Below are 19390 nucleotides of genomic sequence, written 5' to 3' on the forward strand. Positions count from 1 at the left end.
CACACATCCCACAGAGCCTGGCCCAGCATTATCCTATTTCCAAGGAAATTCCCCACTTCCTAAACTTCTGTCTGGACAGTTCAGTTCCTGCTCTGGATACAAGAGCTGAGCCAGAGCCAAGTGAAGAAAATAAGGAAATAAACATGGCCTCAAGTGAGATGTCCTCTCCCAGACAAAAGTTTAACCACATGTGGGTGCTTAAAATACACTTTGTTCATGGCCTAGGTGGATTTTAACCCCCAGCCATGTGAAACTGCTTTTAAATCCAACATCTTCCCTTCTACCTCCTCCTGACATGACAAATTCCCTCCCATGTTTTTTCCATTTAATATCCCTGCAATTGCACAACTTTCACCTCTCCTGGAGGGTAGAAGGGCACAAAGTCTCCCAAAATGTAAAACCCTGAGATTTTTCCTCTCCCCCCAGTGCATCAATAACCAAATCCTGGGTTTTATACTTCAGTTCCCTGTTTTCCTGCTGTCATCACCTCGTGTTTCCCCATCCATCCCATTCAGTCTGGAAAGGGCAGCACAGTTCCATTACCCCAAGGAGACAGGATTAGACCTGATCTTGTTGATCAGCACAATTAAGGCTCGTATTTAATCTCCTTCCAAGACTCCAGAGGAAGAAAGAAAACAAATCCCAAATACTTGGCAACTCTAAAGAGGAATTAAGAGTTCCAAGAGTCCCAAAATCCCTAACAGCAATACTTGTTTCTGCTCGAAATACAGGTGTTTACTTTTCCATACAAAAAAAAGGCACTGAACTCAGACAACCCTCAGCCCCCAGCAGCAGCAAATTAAAGGAAAAAAAGGCTTCCCAACAGCACCGAACGAGCAGGATTTGGGATGTAACGTGGAAGGCAGCGGCTCAGAATTCAAAGTCCTCGCCAGCCATGTCGATGGCCCAGGCAAACTTCTCCCTCTGGGTCTTGTTGTAGATCCTCTCGATGGGAATCCCGAATTTCTTGCACCTGTGCAGACCACAAGACACACCAGTGGGGACCAGTTATCCAGCAGTGTCCTCTCCACTGCATCTCTGGAAGTCTCCAAGGCCAGGCTGGATGGGGCTTGGAGCAACCTGGAGCAGTGGAAGGTGTCCCTGCCCATTGAACAGCACAAATTTTAAGGTCCCTTTCCAGCCCAAACCATTCCGTGTTTTCACACCCAAGACTTACCAAGCCACAGTGATCCTGGGATCCAGGTAATTCAGCTTGGATGTGCCCAGAGCTATTTGCTTGTTCTCTTCCTTGTCCGTGGCCTGGACGTTCAGCTTGGCCAATTGCTCCTCCAGCCTCTTCAGCAGCTTCTTCTTCTTCTCCACATTCCTGAGGGAAGGGAGAAGGAACAACACAGAATGTCCCAAAGCCCAGAAATTCTCTGGAATGGCAGAGACAAAGGTACCATTCAGCACTAATCTATCCCTCAAAGGTTTGGATCTGGTGAGATGCCTTTTTTAATATTAAAAGTTAACGATAAAAGAAATGTAATTTCTACCACCAAAGGTGGGCAAACAAAATCCAGCATCCTGGAATGGGCTGCCCAAAGAACCTGTGGCTGCCCCATCCCTGGAAGTGTCCAAGGCCAGGTTTGGACAGGGCTTGGAGCAACCTGGGAGAGTGGGAGGTGTCCCTGAAGGGAACCATCCACAAGATCTTAACCACCTCCCAAACTTTGATGGAACAAGAAGGACCCAATCCCAAACATGGGCCTTTCTGTTCTGATGGGGTGTTGGGACACATCAGCCCCATCCATAGGCCCCTCTGGATCCCTCTGCAAGAGAGGATTCCAGGAAAAAAACACTCACGCTTCTGCTTTGGCATCTTTTGTTTCATTAAACTCATCCTCAGCTTTTTTCACTTCTTCCTGGGCTTCTTCCACTTGTTTCTTCTTGGCATCGATCTGCGGAGGTGAAAAAGTCAGACAACACCTCCTACCTCCCTGAAGTTTTCAGCTTCCTCCCTTCTTTTCCTTCTTCAGGCACCATTCCTCAATTTCTCACCAACCCTATTTCCCAGTTTGTCCCTGCAGCGTTTTCTGGGCTCAAGCATTTTTTAGCATCTTCTAAAATACCATCCCATCCCAGATGCCACAAACACTTGGAGCTCCTAAATCTGTTCATCTTCTGCACCTGCCCAAGACTGAGGGACTTGTGACAGCACCAGAACCCTGAGAAAGGTCCTAGTCCATCAGTAGGGTGTGAGCAAAGCCTGAGGACAATTAAAAGTGATAATTTAAGGTATTTTCAAGCTGCTCCTTCTGCAAAAAAAGACAGGAAAACTGATTTCCCTGATCTTGATCCAACTGGGCCAGAGCTGCCATCACAAAACACCCCCAGCTGTGGTTTGAAGACAGAGAGTGATGAAAATGCCCCAAACTCATCAAAACTCACCCAAATTCTGTACCAAGTGAGCTTCCTCTGGCATTTGAGGCCACCACATCCCTCTCCACCCTTGGGTTGCAACCCACCATTCCCAGGATATTTCCTCCTGTTCTCGACCAAGGTGATTCCTTCAGACATCACCTCAGCCAAAAAATTAAAATTCAGAGGGCCAGATTAGGTCGGGGATCTCTCAGCTGGGTCTGTCTCACCTTTTCCTGGAGGACTTGCATGGACCTGGCAAAGGTTTTTGGTATAGACCTCTGATGATTGCACAGGATGGCCACGGCTCGGTTGGCCCGGTTGTAGGACAGGAGCTTTCCTGCAACGTTGTCTTCAGCTGGAAAGAAATTAAAACATCACTCTGACTCCATTCCCAGGGCTGGGAAAAGCAGGGAATACAGCAGAAGGAAAGGAAAACAAGCTGCTGTCACATTCTCTCTCTCTCCGGGGAGAGCAATAATGGTTGTGGGAATTGGGGAAGGACAATTGAGCATCACAATCTGATGCTGTGACTCATCCCTCATGCACACAAGGAGGCAGAAATAGTGCAACCAACCAGCAACACGAGGAAAAGAGGGAAAAATATTCCCATCCTGACTATTCAGTTAGTCAGAGTATCCCTGAGTTCACCATTTCTCACTTACCAACATCCCTGACCTGCTGCTCACCCCCACATGTCCCTCCTGGCCCCACCGTGTGGAGCACCACCTGCCCAGGTGGGTCATGGGCAGTTTTAGGGATCCCAAGGCAATGGATGGACATTCCTGAGCCCTTTGGGTCCCACCACAACCACTGGAACTCACGGTTGGTGAGGGCCTTGAGCTGCTCCTGCAGGGTGATGGAAGCGTTGTAGGTCCTGAAGACTTTGGCCGTCAAACCGTCCATGAGGTGCTGGAGGTGTTTGTTCAGGAAGGTTGTCTGGAGGAGGGAAAACAGGGAAAAGGGTGGGGAAACTCACAGCAGGAGCTCTAGTGACAGGAAAAGGAGGAATGGCTTTAAATTGACAGAGGGTTTGATGCGATTTTGGGAAGGAATTCTCTCTGAGGCCCTGGAATAGAATTCCCACTGAAGTTGTGGCTGCTCCATCTCTGGAATTATTCAAGGCCAAGTTGGATGGAGCTTGGAGCAGACTGGGACAGTGGAAGGTGTCCCATGGCAGGGATTAGGAACTTGACAATCTTTAGGATCCCTTCCTACCCAAACCATTCCATGATTCCACAAAGGAATAGAACAAGCAGAAGCCAGGACACAAATCTCTTTTTAGACCATCTTCTGCCTAAGCAACCAAAATTAGGCAATAACAAAAAATTAAGTCCTGCAGCTTGTAGAGCTACTTGTCATCCTCTATCCTCAGGTCATCATCTACCCAAAACTGGCCTAAAAATTCCACCTAAATCCACAGAAAAAGAAAGAAAAAAAAATCTCTCTGGAAGTCAACAATTTCTGCCCATCTGTCTCTAAGAGGACACACAGTGGCACTTGGGGACATAGTTTAGTAGTGGACCTGGAAGTGCTGGGTTAATGCTTGGATTTGATGGTCTTAGAGGTCTTTTCCAAACAACTATTCCTGATCTCACATCCAATATCCCTTCCCCATTCTACAGAGAACATGGAGCTGCTCATCAATCCCATATCCCATCCTGAGGAAGACGAGGGAGGGAGTTTTTCCAGGAGGGAAGGCAGCACATCCCTCCAGCAACCTCTCCCACTGATGTGGAGCCCAAATGAGGTGCAAAAGCATCAAAAACCTGAGGTCTGGCACCTCCAGTAACTCCCCAAAACGTGGACAGACCTTCCCAGGCTAACAAAAGCCCAAGTGGGTGAGTTGGAGGAGGGAAGGAGCAGGATTCCAGCTCCTCAGCAAGGACACAGGGAAGCAGAGATATTCTAGTGCAGGAAGAGGCTGGAAAACCTCAGAGGGTGTTCAAACAGTGACAGTGGTGTCTCTGGAGAGCAGAGAGTCACAACCAGGTGAAGGGAAAACTACCAAAGGTGGCCAAGGGTGTCATGGTTTGTTTTCTCCCCCTTCAGGGCCACAAAAAAGGGCCACTTTTTGTTTGAAAAAGCTTCAAGGTGACAACTCACAGTGAGCTGGTCAAAGAGGTCATCGATGGGGTCCTTGTTCTTCATGAACAGCTTCAGGTTCTTGAACACCTGGAGGCGGGGGAAAGGACAGCCCTGGTCAGGAATTAACTGCTCCCAGACATCTCCCTCATCTCTCTCCTCCTCCAGACAGACTCTGATTCACCCTCATGTTGGCACATCCCACCAACCTTCCCAACTTCAAGGTGCCACTCAGTGTTCCCCCCCATCTTTCCCATCTCCATTCTCATTCCCATTCCAGTTTCTCCCCAAACACCATTAAAATCTTCTTTCCTGTGGGAAAAGGAAAATTATTCAACACAAATGGAGACATCTCAAGTCCTGACACCCACGAGCCAACTGAGGGTGCTCCAGCAAGAGGTGGGACTTCTCCCTCGTGGTTCATGGGGTAGAACAACCTTGGAAGTTCTATCCCCAAATTCTTCCTGTTCCTCATGGTTAAAGCACACCGTGGTAAGATGTAGTAAAGCCCCCCACACCCAGGCAGGTGTTTCCATATAGGGAAAGGTTTAAGACTCACCCCAAAACCTTCTAAGGGAAGAACACTAGAAGTTTCTTTGCTCTCCTGACAGTAATCAGCTCAGTGCCAGGACAAAAACACTGATGGGTCTCTTTACCTGTTCCTCAGAAATGTTGCTATTCTCTATTGGTTTGTTTACTAAAAACCCACCTAAATCATCTAATACTTAAGGGAGAGCACGAGGCTTCTTAATGCATTCTCGAGGTGCTGTAGGGACCTTTCCTTAGACTCTGCTTGGCTTTGTTCTTTGTTTTTTATATTGTTTTCTTATTTTATTAAAACCTTTTTGCTTTTTCAAGACATACTCAACCATGCTGTCTTGCAAAATTATTTAAGCCATTTTATCTGAGGTGCTGGACACCCTCAGGGCCCCTCACAGAACTGTAGACCTGGTTTTGTGCCTGAGATGTTTTGGCTTTCTGAAACTCTTTTCCCAGGGAATCTTCTGTCAACATGAGAAATGTTTTTGTAAACTGCACTACATTATTCATTCCTTTTCCTAGGAGGGACTTCTTCCTGATGTCCCTCTGGTCTGACCAGTGTGAGTGAAGAGGTTTGCCTTTTTGTCACCAATCAAACTGGCCTGTGTAAAATAGTATATAAGGGAGTCACGTCCCAAAAATAAGAGTCATTTTCAGCCTCCTGAAGCTCAGAGTCTGTGTCGTTGTAGCATAAAACAGCATCACAGAACTTATTACACCTGGCTCTTGGAGAAATTCAACAGTTAAGAGGTTTTGGATGGAAATTTGGGACTGATAAAACCTGGGGGGAATCCAGATAACCAACCACTCCCTCCCTTCCTGCCCCACCCACCGGCTTCTCCACGGACACTTTGTTGTAGTAACGGATGGAGTCTTTCCCAAGGAAGTCGAACTCCACCACGTGCTCCTGCCCGTCCAGCCAGGGGTGCAGCTGGATGTGCTCCACACGCAGGGAGCAGCAGCCCACCGTGTCTGCAGTCTCCCCTTCCTCCTTCTCGTTCCCAGCTCGCAGGGCCAGCTGCAAGGAAACGAGGAGTTGTCCCATCCCATGCCATTCCACCTCAATTCCCCCTTTTCCGAGTTGTTTGAAGTGGATCGGGACCAGAGGAGATCGGATCATTCACATTTATGGATTCATAGAATGATTTTGAAAAGGACCTTGGGCAGGGACACCTTCTACAAGGGAAAATTTTCATCTTCCACGCCTCTGGAAATATTCTAATCCAGGCTGGATGGGGCTTGGAGTCACCTGGTCAAGTCAAAGGTGTCCCTGCCTGTGGACTCGATATTTTCTGAGCCTGAGAATTGCTGAGCTCTTCCTAAGGGAAACTTTTCAACAGTTTTCTTTTTCCCAAAACAACCTTGTGTAAACAATATTCCTTTCCCATAACAACAGGTGTTGTTTGCTATTTGTTACTTAGCCAGTGAGAAAAGTGTCAGTCCTATGGACCAATAACACTCCTTCTTAGAGCATCACGTTATAAAAAGGCTCAATAAATTGTAAATAAAGCTTCTGATTTCTAACTAGAGCCAAGCATCTTTATTTCGTGTCCTATTGCTACACCTGCCCCCAGCAGAGGGCCAGAATGAGATAATCTTGAAGGTCCCAAAGCATTCCAGGATTCCATAATCATCCCCAGATCCCTCATACAGAGCCACCCTGGGTGAGCAGGGCCAGCAAACACCAAAAACTGCACCGTGGGCTGGATCAGGGAAGTGAATTCCCAACTTCCAGGTGGATGGGGGACCCGCGGTGAGGCCGTGGATACCTTGTCAATGAAGTACAGGGCCACTGCTCTTTGCCGCTTCTTTATCTCCTTGGATTCCCAGTCTTTTCTGTACTGAGCCCGGATTGTGTGGACAACATCCTTCAGGCGCCGAGCTACCTCGTATTTCTCCCAGTCCTTCTCCCCCTGGGATGGGAAACCAGGATGTTTTCCATTCCGTGCCTCATCTTTATTCCACCCCTACCAGTCAAGTCCTGCTCTAGAAACATCTCTGGCACCTAAATCCTGCTCAAACCTCACTGTTTTCTTGGGGAAAATCCATGAGGGGAATAAACTGGAGAAGAAACAGCTCATCCAGGGTTTCTGTGCCCTCTGCTGGCTGTGCTGGATCTGGATCCTGGCCTAGCCAGGGTGTTCTCCACCAGACAGATCAAGTGGTCAAACCATGGCCAAAGGTGGCTCCTTGGACAGCAGTGTGGACTGACACAGCCCTTGCTCAGGTGTATCCACCTGGGCTGCATTCCCACTTTCCTTGAGCCTTTGGAAAGAGCCTTAAAATCCTCTTTCTCTTCCCAGAAAGTTCAATCCCATCTCTTCCCAGCCTCCACTTCTCGATATAAATTAACCCAACACTGGTCCCTGTGGATCCCTTTCAGCTCCAACAGCCTTCCCAGGACACAGATGAGCAACGTGGGATGACTCTGCCAGGAGCATCCCATTCCTTGGAACAACTTTGATGCATCACAATCATCTCTCCTTTCCCTCTCACCCCCCTTCATTTTGTTTATCCACTTTTAAGAGAAGGGCCGGAATAAAATAAAAGAAATTATAATAATAAAAAACTCTAAAAAAAAAAAAAAAAAGTGGTGATATTCCACATCCTGGCTTTCCCAGATTTTTTTTCACCTGACCAAGGGCACCATTCCAACCTTCAGCTTGGAGCTGGGGTTCAACATGATGTACTTCAAGGTGTTCTGGATGTTCTCTGTCCATGAGGCCAGCCAGGTGACTGTGTTGTCAAAGCGCACCTCCTTCCACTTGTGACCCTCTGGGGGCTCGGGAATCTTGGAATCCCTGTGGGAAAAGCAGGATCAGAGCCCTCAGGCCATGAAGAATGAAGTTTTCAGTGAGCCAAGGATGGTCACCACATTGAGAAAACTTGGAATCCACCCACATCATGGAATCTAAAGTTGGAAAAGTCCTTCAAGATCGAGTCCAAGCATGAACTGGCACTGCCAGGGCCACCAAACCACGTCCCCCAAGTGCCACATGTACACCACAGCTTTCACATCGCTGCAGGGCTGGTGACTCCACCACTGCCCTGGGCAGCCCCTTCCAGTGCTTGACAACTCTTTCTGTGGAGAAATTTTCCCTAATATTTGACCTAAACTTCCTCTGGCACAATTTTATGCCATTTCTTTTTCTCGTATAATTTTTTTTTTTCTGGGAGAAGAAACAAAGCCCTGTGTGGCTCCACCCTCCTGTAAGGGAGTTTAGAAGGTCCCCCCCAGTCTCCTTTTCTCCAGGCTGAGCCCCTCAAGCTCCCTCAGCTACTCCAGATCCTTCCCACAATCAGGTGTTTATCATTTGGATGCTGGGAACAGCAGGAAAACTTGCTGCACTGGTGGGGAATATTTCAAATCAAGGTCTCCAAATGGGTGGCTTAAGACCAGTCCAGCTCACCTAACTCAGAGGGGAAAATACTCCCAGGATATGGAAAACAGGGACTTCAGAAGATGGAAAAACCCCAACTCTGGGCAGAGGAAATGCCCAGTTGCCCCCAATCCCAAGGGACACCCCAGGAGCTCAGCACTTCCAAGGACAAACCCACCTGCTGCAGTTGATGATGACATCTTCTGGCATGATCCTCTTCTTCAGCATCCCCATCTTGGGGTGCTCCCCACGGCCACGGAAGAGACCTGGCGGTTCAGTTTTGAAGTTTCCAATCTTCTCCCGGTGCCCGTCCAGGATGCAGTATCCATATTCCTCCTGGATCTTATCGGCCTCCTCCTTCAGCTTCTGAAACCAGGAGACCACAAAAAAAAAAAAAAAAAACAAACCACACACACACAAAAAAAAAAAAAAAAAAAAAAAAAAAAAAAAAAAAAAAAAAACAACAGAATGGTTTGGATCGGAAAAAAAAAAATCAAAATGGTTTGGACATTTCAACCTAGAGGTCTAAGTGCCATCATTCTCTTGGCAAACACCACAATCCTCTCGACTCCAAAACATGATCCAAGGATGACTGGCACCCTGCAAAGCCATGGAATGTGCAGGATCTGATGATAAAATTTAGGAAGAGAGGGGTGATGGCCATGGAGACAGAGCTGGATTAAAGTCCAAGCTCAGGAAGCCAAAATTCTCCAAACTGGACCCAAAACGTGTCAAAGGAACCAGTCCTCACCTGCTTCTCCTCCTTGGAAAGCGCTTTCCTGGCCTCATTTTTTTCCACAAAATATTTGTGGATCTCCCTGAAGTCACATTTGTCCAGGTCCTGGATTATCTCTTGCTCCTCTGAGGTCATTTCCTGGGAAAGAGGTGAGAGGGGATGGGAAAAGCCAGGAGGCAAAACTAATTCCACATGGTACTGCTGCACATGCCTGTCCTTGGAAAAGGGAATAGAGACCCACATTCCAGTTCCTTTAAAAAAGAGAGCCAGTTCTGAGGTGGAAGAAGCTAATATGGAAAAAAGTCCCCAAACACAACTGCAGGGACAGCACCAAATATATTTGGGAGGTGCAAACATTCCCTAAAAAGAGTTTTTGGATCAGATGTCATTCCTTCATTCCTTTGGTGTCCCCAAACTGGTTTTGGAGCTGTTTGCAAGATCCACCACCTGTATCCATCACAAAAACTCAGAGGGAGAACAGAAAGCAAACCCCAGCTCAAACCCACAAAAAACAGGGAAATAAATTAGGATTTCGAACATCATAATCATAAATAAGGAAAAAATTCCCCTTCCTTTCCCTCCATCCCACACTACAGCCTGGGGCTGATGGGTTTGATGGATTTCCCTCCCAGGGAAGGTACCTTCCTCCAGTCATGGAAGAAATTGTTCTGGAAGATCTCCTTGGTGGTGTACTCATGATCCAACATTTTGGCATAAAATGTGGCAATTTCCTCCGTGGCCAGGCTCAGCTTCAAGGGTTTTCCTGGGAAAAGAGAGACAGGGACACCTTCCACTAGACCAAATTTGCTCCAAGCCCTGTCCAGCCTGGAACACTTCCAGGGATGGGGCAGCCAAAGCTTCTCTGGACAGAATCTGGGATTTTTTTTCTTAGATTTTCTAAGGACCTTGAATTATTTCTTGAAGGCAAAGCCACCATCACCCCCTGAGTTCTTTGGCTGGAAAAATACAACAAAACCAAAGGAATATCTTGGCTCATCCTAGGAATTGCTAGGAAATAGCTTTTTTTTTTTTTTTTTTTTTTTTTTAAAGTCCTCTGCAGATGACTAGGGAATGGTTGATTCCTACTTGAACCACTGTTTTTTTGGGATTTTTGGACTGAAGGGAACAGAGCCTTGGAGCAATCCCATAACAGCCCCCAGACACCATCTCAACCACTTCCTGCTTGGGGTTGTTACCTGACAACAAACCCTTTTCCACCCTAAAATGGTGACATTTTTTTAGAAAAAAATCAGCACCAAAGATCCCAAAGTCCAAAGCCACCAGCCCAGACCCAAAACATCTCAAAGATCACAGAGAAGGTTCAAACCATCCCATGGAGCCAAAATCCCTGATAGCTCCATGGATGTCCCAGCAGTGCCCCCCTTTTCCCAATGGGGCCTTTTCCCTACTGCAAAAAAAATATGGGAAGCCCCAGGGAACTGAGGAACATCAAGGGAATGTGACCCCTTTCCACCTCCAGCATCCCTTGGCTGAAATGTCCTTATTTCCCCCTCCCTTTGATCCATCAGAAACGAGTTTAGGGATGAACTGGGAGCAGGGAATGGCAGGAAACCCAGTGGGAATGGCAGGAAAACATGGAGGCAAATTTGGCTATTGGATTTGTCCTGCCAGTGACACCCTGAGTTGCTCTAAGGTCACATGAGGTGACCCTGAGAGGACATCAGGAGCTTGGAGCAGCCCAGCCAAATCCTTGGATGTGTCACTCACTGAGGCCACGGACCAGTAAAATCCCATTTTTGCAGCTCGTGGGAAAACATGGATGAGCTGACAAAGCTCAGATCCAAAACGTAGCTTAATGAGAAAAAACAGCCATTAGGATCATCTCCCCCAAAACCCCGCAATTCCAACCACGTGTGAGATCCTCCAGCTTTAACCCACGGCTTTTCCAATGGGATATGCATCTTCCCTAAGGAGAGGACACCACCCCAAGCCCCACCAGAGCTGTACCATCATAATAAAACTGCACATCCTTGGGCAGGGGCTCATAGAGGGGCACAAAGTAGGGCCCTCGGTGCTCCAGCTGCATCCATTTGACTCCACCTTCCTTCTTCTCCTCTTCCCACCTGGAACAGACATGCAGGAATTCATGAGAACATCGCAAATCTGGCACCTGGCACCTCCTCCCAAGGTCACACCAGGAAAACTCTCGGAGCAGCGACAGCTGGAAAACTCCAGGTGAAATCCCTTTTTCTTTCTCTGCTGCTGCCTCAGTTTCCCTGCTCTTTAAAACAAGGAAAACTGCAATGGAATCTGTCAAATTGAGGTTGTGGTGACATGGAGGAGCTCAGGGGGGAGAGTCCTAAAAGCCACCTCGTTCCAACCCCTTTTCCACAAGCACCTTCCACTAATCTAGGTTGCTCCAAACCCCATCCAATCCAAGGAATGCTTCCAGCGATGGGACAGCCAGGGCTTCTCTGGGAAACCTGTGCCTCATAAATACTGATAACCTTGATTTTAACGCAAATAACATCTTAAGGAATTTTCCCCCCATGAAGGAGCAAGTGGGATTTTAAAGCCACTACAAGTTTTAACTGTGAGGATTTCAAAAGACAGCAAAAAAAAAAAATCCAGTAAAATTAAACTTAAAAACTAAAAAAATAATAATGTCAAAAAATCCTGCTGGAAAAGCAGGAGCAGCACTCTAAAAAGAGGGATGAAACCACAGGTTAGGGTGAGAGGAAGAGCTCTGGTGACAGCAGGAATCTGTATCCCACAGTTCAGCATCAGCCAGGCTGGCACTGTCCCCTTAATCCTGGCATCTCCAGGAAACAAACCCAAAACAAACCAAACCAAACCAAGGATTTCTGGGAAGACACAGCAAGATTCCAGGCAGATAAAACAAAATTCCTGTTTCTCACTCAGTTGTGCTCCAGAAATTATTTGTGATTTATTTTTCCCCTCCCCTAGAAAATAGAGTGGAATAAATCCACGGTATCCAAAGATGCATTTTGCCATAAAAAACGGAGGAAATTAAATAGTCGAGGAAAACCAACAAACTCCAGGAATTTGGGCTGAAAGCATCGGAGAAAGGCAGCATCAGGATATTTCTGTGAGTGTCTCTCTTCACAAAATTCTGGGGTCTCAGATCTGCAGAGTATCTCCCACATCCACCTTTCACAGCCCCCCGAGCCCACCCAGAGGCCAAGGTGAGTGACACACGGGAATTTCCTCATGGGAAATATAGTTGTGGATGGTTTTTTGGGATCAAATTCCAACAAACCGGTGCCTCTCCTCCATGCCAGGATCCAGCCATTCCAAACAAGGCATTGATTGGGAAAAAAATATATAAAATCCCACTTTTCACGTCACCCTGGATCCTCCAAGGGGGACCTCAAAGCTCCAGCTATCCATTGATATCCCCGTCTGGGATAAGGGCTCGTCCCAGATCAGGCTCCCAAAAATCCTCCTGTTCTGTCCCAGATCTTGGGGATATCTGGGAGAGAGTGACACCCAGTGGTCTAATCCACACTTCCAAAAAAATAACTCAGCATCCAGCAGCCGCATTCCACATCCTTTCCTATAAAACACCTGCCTGGATCATCCCAAATCTGCTGGAGAAGGAAGTGGGGAAGGAATTCAGCCCCTGTACAGCTCCCAGACAGAGGTGCTGCTGTCTTGAACTTATTATTATTATTACTACTATTATTATTACTATTGTTTTCTTCCAATAATTAGGAGCTCCTCCCTTCCCAGGATGGGCACGAAAAAAAGCATTGAAGAAGAAATAAACGTTACAAATAAATTTAAAAACAAAAATAATTTAGAGACAACTCCTGCTGTGCATTCAGAACCCTCCCTTATCTCTCACCCATTTCCAAGAGTGGCGAGTTCAAGGCTCAAGGAAATACAGGAAAATAGGCACAAAATAGGAATTTCCACCGTTTTTCCCCGCAAAAGAAAATTAAAATCCCAGTCCCAGGGTTAGCCCTGCCAAAGGCACGCTGGAATTTACCATTTCCATTTGTTTTGCGCTTCTTTTTCTTCTTCCTTCTGTTTTTTAGTCTTTTTATTGCTCTTTTCTTCCTTTTTCTTTTCTTCTCCTTCCTTAGATTTCTCTTCCCCAGTTTTCCCTGTGGTCTCCTCCTCTTCACTCTTTTCCTCCGTCTCTTTTGTTTCCCTCTTTGGCTTTTCCTTCTTGCTTTTCCGCTTCTCTTTCCCTGGAGCATCTCCCTTCCTTTCATCCTCCTCCTTCTTCACCTCCTGCCCCATCCCAGTCTCTCCCAGTCCTTCTTCCCCTTTCTCATCCACCTCTTCCTCCTCCTTTATTCTTTTTCCATCCTCACTTCCCTTTCCCACCCTCTCCTCCTCTTCACCTCCCACTTCTTTCTCTCCCTCCTCATCTTTCTCCATCTCCTGCTCCTCTTCCAGCAATTTTTCATTCTTTATTTTCCTCTTCCTCACCTTTTCCACCCCCTTCACTTTCCCCTTCCTGGGCTTCTTTGCTTTCCCCTTTTTTCCCTGCTTTTTTTCCCCTTCATCCCATCCCTGGCTGCTGTTGCTTCTCCGTCTTTTGGCTCTTCCCTGTTCCCCTTCCCAATTCCTGCCCTCATCCCCCTCCTCCTCCTCAATGCCATCCATCAAATCCTCCAGTTTATCCTTCCTCCCTCTTTTTCTCCTCATTCCCTTTCCCTGCTTATTTTCCTCCTGTTTCTTCCCTCTTCTTTTCTTCAATCCATCTCCCTTCTTATTGTCCTCCTGTTTCTTCCCTCTTTTTTTCTTCAATCCCTTTCCCTGCTTATTTTCCTCTGGTTTCTTCCCTCTTTTCTTCTTCATTCCCTTTCCCTGCTTACTCTCCTCTTGTTTCTTCCCTCTTTTTCTTTTTGGGGCTTGGGAATCCTCTTCCTGCTGTGGGATAAGGGGACTCAGCTCCTTCTCCTCACTCTCCCTCACAGCTGGGAGCCCCACATCCTTCTCCAAAGGATCTCCAGAGGGGGATTCAACCCCAACAGCGACACCTTCACTTGGGACCTGTGGGAAGCAGGAATAAGGGAAGAGATGTTGGGAAAGGAGAGACGTTATCCCAAATCCCAGGTGGATGGAGGAGATGCAGGATTAGGTCCAGGGGGTGATGTTCCCCCCCAGGTTTTCCTACCCCAATTCCATTCTTGGTCTCCAAGAGCTGCTCTCCCACTGCAGGTTCTGTCCTCTGGGATTCATCCTGGGACCTACAGCGACATCACAGCCAATCCTCACCACCAGCATTCCCCTCTTCCATCCCAAATTAGGGAATTGCTCCCTCGTTTCCCTCCAAGCATGGCAGCACCACAGCTGGAGATATCCCAAGGCAGCAGGGAACAATCCCAAGCTGGATTTTATGGGATGAAGAAGCTCAAAGGAGCAGAACCACGAGGCCTCCAGACAAAACAGGGGAGGTCCTAAGGAAATACTCCCCGAGAAACCCCAGGAGAAAAGATTCAGCAGCACCAATAGCACAAAGAAAGGGATCAGGTTGATTATGGACATCCTGGAAAAGGAGACAGATGGGACAAAGCTCCTGGGACTGAGGGGATAATTCCAATGGGGAATGGGGAGGGAAGGACAGGGAAGGAGCCTCATTTGGATAAGGAGTGTCCAGATCCATGATCTCCACCATCCACATGGGTGAGGAATCCAGGAGTGTTTCCCTGCTCAGCAGAGAGCTCCGGTGAATCTTTGGGAATTCTGTGGGATTTGCAACCATTAGAAAGCACCAACCTGCCCCTATGATTTCTCCCAAGGTTCCTTCAAGCCAGGCAAGGAGTTGGGAGTCCTCAAGTCATTCATATTCCAGAAAAAGGAAGCAAAAAAGGAATGAAGAAACTGCAGCACAGCTTAAGCCAAGCTTATGTCTCCTAGGCTGAGCCTATAACTCCAAAATGTGGATTTTGATAGGGTATTGGGAGAAAAATTCCCCACTGAAAGGGTGGTCAAGCACTGGAAGAGGCTGTCCAGGTGGGATCACCATCCCTGGAAGTGTTTCAAAAACCTGTGGATGTGGTGTTTTGGGACATGGTTTAGAGTGGTGACCTTGGATATTTTTTCCAGCCTTAAGAATTCCACAGGTTTGATGTTGAGGTGATGGTGTCCCTTCCCCACAGGGAAAGCTGGAGCTTTTCCTTCTGGGTCATTGTCACCTCCCAACCAAACCCTCTGGTCCACCCTAGCTAAGCCTGGAGCTAAGCTCAAGCCATGGATCAGATCCATTCCCTCCTTTTCCCAGCTCCTGGATCCTTCAGCAGGAATCCTTTGGAAGCACACCCAGCTTCCCTGATCCTTCTCAAAAGAGAGCGAGAAGTCCATCTTCCTCCTCCCAAGCAGGATGAGGATTGCTCTTCCTGGACTTTCAAACAGAGAAGAGCTGAAATTCTTGCTTTTAGCCAAAATATGCCGAAATTTTCTGCAACAGAAAGTGTGAATTTTGGCCCCTTTCTATAAATTAATTGAGGCAGATAATTAGTTACTGAGCTGTGGGACGTCAAAGCAAGGAAAGGCTTTGGAGCTGGCTTGAGATGGAAACAAATCCCACTCCAAAAAAAAAAAAAAAAAACAACCAGGAGCTGGATGCTTTTTCCACACTGGGACACAGGTTACACAATCCCCACTAAACTCCTTAGGGAAAACCATCCTGCAAAACACGCTCAGCCCCTCCAATCCCATTGGCAGGGAGCGGATCCATGACTCAGAAGGCAAAATCCCAGCACCTCTCTGGGATCGGCCCCTTCCTCCAAAGGTCTTATTAAAGGCCTCTCACCGGGAATTTTTAAGAGGCAGAGAGGATTAACCAGCCTTAGGAATTCTGCTCCCTATCTCTGCCAGGATCTAGGGGGAAAGAGCAGCCTTTTTTTTCCCAGGATTTGGGAGGGTGGTTGCTGCCACCGGGACTTCACCAAATTTATGTAGGAATGTGCACCTGAGCAATCACACCCTGCTGACTGGGGAGGGTGGATGGGGCTGGGACATTGCTCTCCACCCTCAAATCCCAGGACTGAGCCCCAGATTCCACTTGGGATAGTTTTTGCTTTGGTTTTTGATTTTTTTTTTTTTTTTTTTTTTGTTTTTTTTTTGTTTGGTTGGTTGGTTTTGGTTTGTTTTTGTTTTTTTGGTTGGTTGGTTTTTTTTTGTGGGGGGGGGGGGGTTTTGAAAGCTTTAAAGTCGTTGAGAACACTAGGATGTGGAGAAACTGCTCTGGGAAGGCACCAGTGATCCAGGAAGGAAAACCAGGATTACACAGCTCCATGGGGAAGAGAAAAAAAGAACAAAATTCCAGTTCCCTGGAAGAAAAATAATCCCAAAAAATGACCCAGCTCACCTGGAAGAGTCTTCTAGCCTCACTGGTGGCCCTTGAGAGGGGCTTACTTTTGTCTCCCCCTGGAAAATATCAAGGATTTGGGAAAGGTTCCTTGGCACAGGTACCCCAAAGCAGCATCACATCCAAACCAGCACTTCTTCCCTCTCTCAGCCCCCTTGGCTGGAATCCAGGAACTCGAAATACCAGGTTTTTTCCAAGTTTGGAGGTTTTATGGGGCTAGGAAATCCCTGGTTTCCTTCCAACAGCACAATAAAGGAATTTTACGGATAAATAAAGGAAAAACTCCCAGCCCTCCTCAACCACCTGCTCATTGGAAGCACTGCTGGGAGAGCAATCTAGGGAACAGAAGGGATGGGAGGGCTCCAAAATAAAGATGGATCAAATTCCAGGTGCTTGGAAGATGAAATCACCCTTGCAGCAGATGGCAAGAAGGAAAAAGAGAGGTGGGGAGCAAAGCCACAGGGTGGGAAATACAATGAGGATGAGCAGAAAGAAAGGAAAAAGAAAAATACAGAAAATGGGGATAGGCTCTAAAAGAAAATGAGCTCAGAGGGGACACAAACAGATCCTTAAAGTCTGACTCTTGGAGGCCACTAAAAATCCTGGAAAAAGGAAAATAATCAAAATATAAGGAAAATGAGGACAGGAGCTGAAAGAAAATTATCTCAGAGGAGACAAAAAGAGATTCCTAAAATCTGACCCTTGGAGGACACCAGAAATCCCGGAGAACAGAAAAAAAAAATCAGAATATAGGGAAAATGGGGATCTAAAATAAAGAGCTCAGAAGGGAACACAGAGCCCTAAATTCTGTCCCTTGGAGGCCACCAGAAATCCCATCCCACTGTTTTTACACTTGTTTTCCAAGCTGGAACCGTCTTCTCCTGCTTCTGACCACACAAAGCATCCCAAAACTCATCCCAGCCTCATCTAGGGCTTGCCAAGCACCAAGGTTCTCACTCTAAATCCTGACTTCCCCAAGTTTCTCCTCCCAAGGCTTTCAAGGGAAGCCAAAACCACACAAGGATTTTTTTTCCTGAAAGCTGCTGGGTGAACTCATTAAGGGGAAAATAAAACCCTGAGTTAATTACAGGTTGGTTACATCCACATAAACTTTCATTCCCTGGGAACACGCCTGCTCTTGGATTCACAATCCTTCAGAAACCCTCTTAGGAAACTCAGGAAGAGCCGTGACCTTCCAAAGTCATTCCTGCCTGCAAATGCCTGATGGTTGTACCTGGAATGCCAGGAACACCAGGACCACAGGCACCCTAAGGGGGTTTCAAGGCTGCTCCTTGAATCTGATCCATCCAGGAGAGTTTGGGGACATTTGGGATCCTTTTTTTGTGAGAAGGATGGAAAGAGGGCAAAAAGGAAAAGCGTCCATGCTGGATTTACACACCAAGAGGACAAATTAACACAGAAAAAGCAAAATATAGCAGGAATTTGCTACATTACTATATAAATCATAATATACATATTATATATATCATAACACTATAATGTTATATATATTATATAATACATACACTACTATATAATATTATATTCTATATAGCATATATATTATAATTAAAATATAGCAGGATTCGTGCTCTCCAGCACCAGCCAAGGATCATGGAATGGTCTGGGTTGGAAAGGATCTTAAGGATCATCTCATTTCACCTCTACCTTCCACTATCCCAGGCTGCTCCAAGCCCCGTCCAACCTGGCCTTGGACATTTTCAGGGGGGGCATGAACAAGGAGAGCAGTGAAAACCGAATTCCTGAGGAAGGAATTCCCAATCCCAACCACCTGCTTGGGAAGTGAGAGTCACCCATATCCTGGAGCTCCCCACTGATGGCAGTTTGGGCCAACAGCAAAATACGATTTATTCAACCCCAAAACCAGGAAATTTATCCCTTAATTTAGATCCAGGTGCTCAAAAGCTCCTTCCAGGGGCTTGCACCAAGCCACAAGGCAGCAGCCTCCAAGCTCCCTTGGGAACAAACCACGGGAATACTCCCAAACCCTTCAGCACAGGGACCACTACGTACCAATCCAGGTGCAGCTCCCTCCTCGGCTTGGATCCCATTCCAGAGGCTGGAGCCGAGGCCTTTCCCATCTGCAGCCTCCTGCTTCAGGGAGCTTCTTGGCCAGAGAGGGGACAGAAGGGACACACGTATTTTAGGATCATGGAATGGTTTGGGTTGGAAGGGATTGCATTGTTCCAAGCTTCTTTCATGGGCAGGGACACTTTCCACTATCCCAGGTTTTTCCATGCTCCATCCAACCTGACCTTGGACACTTCCAGGGATGGAGTAGACACAGCTTCTTTGGGAAATCCCTGCCAGGGGCTCTCCACCCTCCCAGGGAAGAATTCCTTCCCAATACCCAACCTAAACCTTCCATCCTTCGGCTTAATGTGATTTCCCTTTTCCCATCACTCCATGCCCTTTACTTTTTCCCTATTAAAAATTCCTTTTGATAGTCAAAGCAACACAAGGAGAGCAGAGCCAGATGTCGCATTCCCAAAACTCTGGGATAACCCAGCTGGAAAAGCCCAGCCCTGGAGATCCCATCTCCATCCCAATCCAAGGACTGACCTGCTGATGATGTTCTCCTGCAGTGGCTTTTCCTTGACTTCTGATGGTTTCTTCTTCTTCTTCCCTTTTACCATGGAAGGCTTTGCACCAGGACAAAGGAAAAGGAAGACCATGGGATTGATTCCCACAGAATTTTTGGGATAATTACAGGGCCACCCCAATGCCCAGAGTGGGGGTTGGTACCTCCACTGCACATTCCAGCTTCTTCTTCTTCTTCACTGGGAGGGCCTTTGGCTTCTCCTGCCCCTTTTCCAGCTCATTCTTTCGCTTCCTGGGATAAGAAAGAATTGATCCTACTGAAACCAACCCCTCAGTGGTGAAAATAATACTTTCTAATCCTTATGCTCAGCAGCACCAAAAATCGCTTCCCAAAAAAATTTCTGGAGGACTTCCTCT

At 47.0% G+C, this 19390-nt stretch overlaps 1 protein-coding gene across 2 annotated transcripts; it reads right to left on the reverse strand.

Moving 5' to 3' along the window:
- Positions 1-696: 696 nt before the first annotated feature.
- Positions 697-19022, reverse strand: TOP1MT (DNA topoisomerase I mitochondrial). Of its 2 annotated transcripts, XM_066336934.1 has the most exons (17): positions 18995-19022; positions 18446-18536; positions 16412-16470; positions 14216-14288; positions 13076-14091; positions 11071-11186; positions 9744-9865; positions 9118-9240; positions 8545-8732; positions 7643-7787; positions 6756-6899; positions 5819-6004; positions 4468-4536; positions 3186-3300; positions 2592-2719; positions 1807-1901; positions 1174-1327 (listed from the first exon to the last, which is right to left on the reverse strand). In XM_066336934.1, the coding sequence occupies exons 5-17, from the start codon at positions 13894-13896 to the stop codon at positions 1174-1176; spliced, it is 2406 nt and encodes an 801-aa protein (XP_066193031.1). In that variant the 5' UTR covers positions 13897-14091; positions 14216-14288; positions 16412-16470; positions 18446-18536; positions 18995-19022. The 2 variants fall into 2 exon arrangements, with proteins under 2 accessions (XP_066193039.1, XP_066193031.1); XM_066336942.1 differs by lacking the exons at positions 14216-14288; positions 16412-16470; positions 18446-18536; positions 18995-19022 and adding an exon at positions 697-973 and having other exon boundaries at positions 1178-1327; positions 13076-13329.
- Between the last annotated feature and the right edge of the window lie 368 nt (positions 19023-19390).

This window comes from Sylvia atricapilla, chromosome 1 (assembly GCF_009819655.1).
Source record: "Sylvia atricapilla isolate bSylAtr1 chromosome 1, bSylAtr1.pri, whole genome shotgun sequence".
NCBI lineage: Eukaryota > Metazoa > Chordata > Aves > Passeriformes > Sylviidae > Sylvia > Sylvia atricapilla.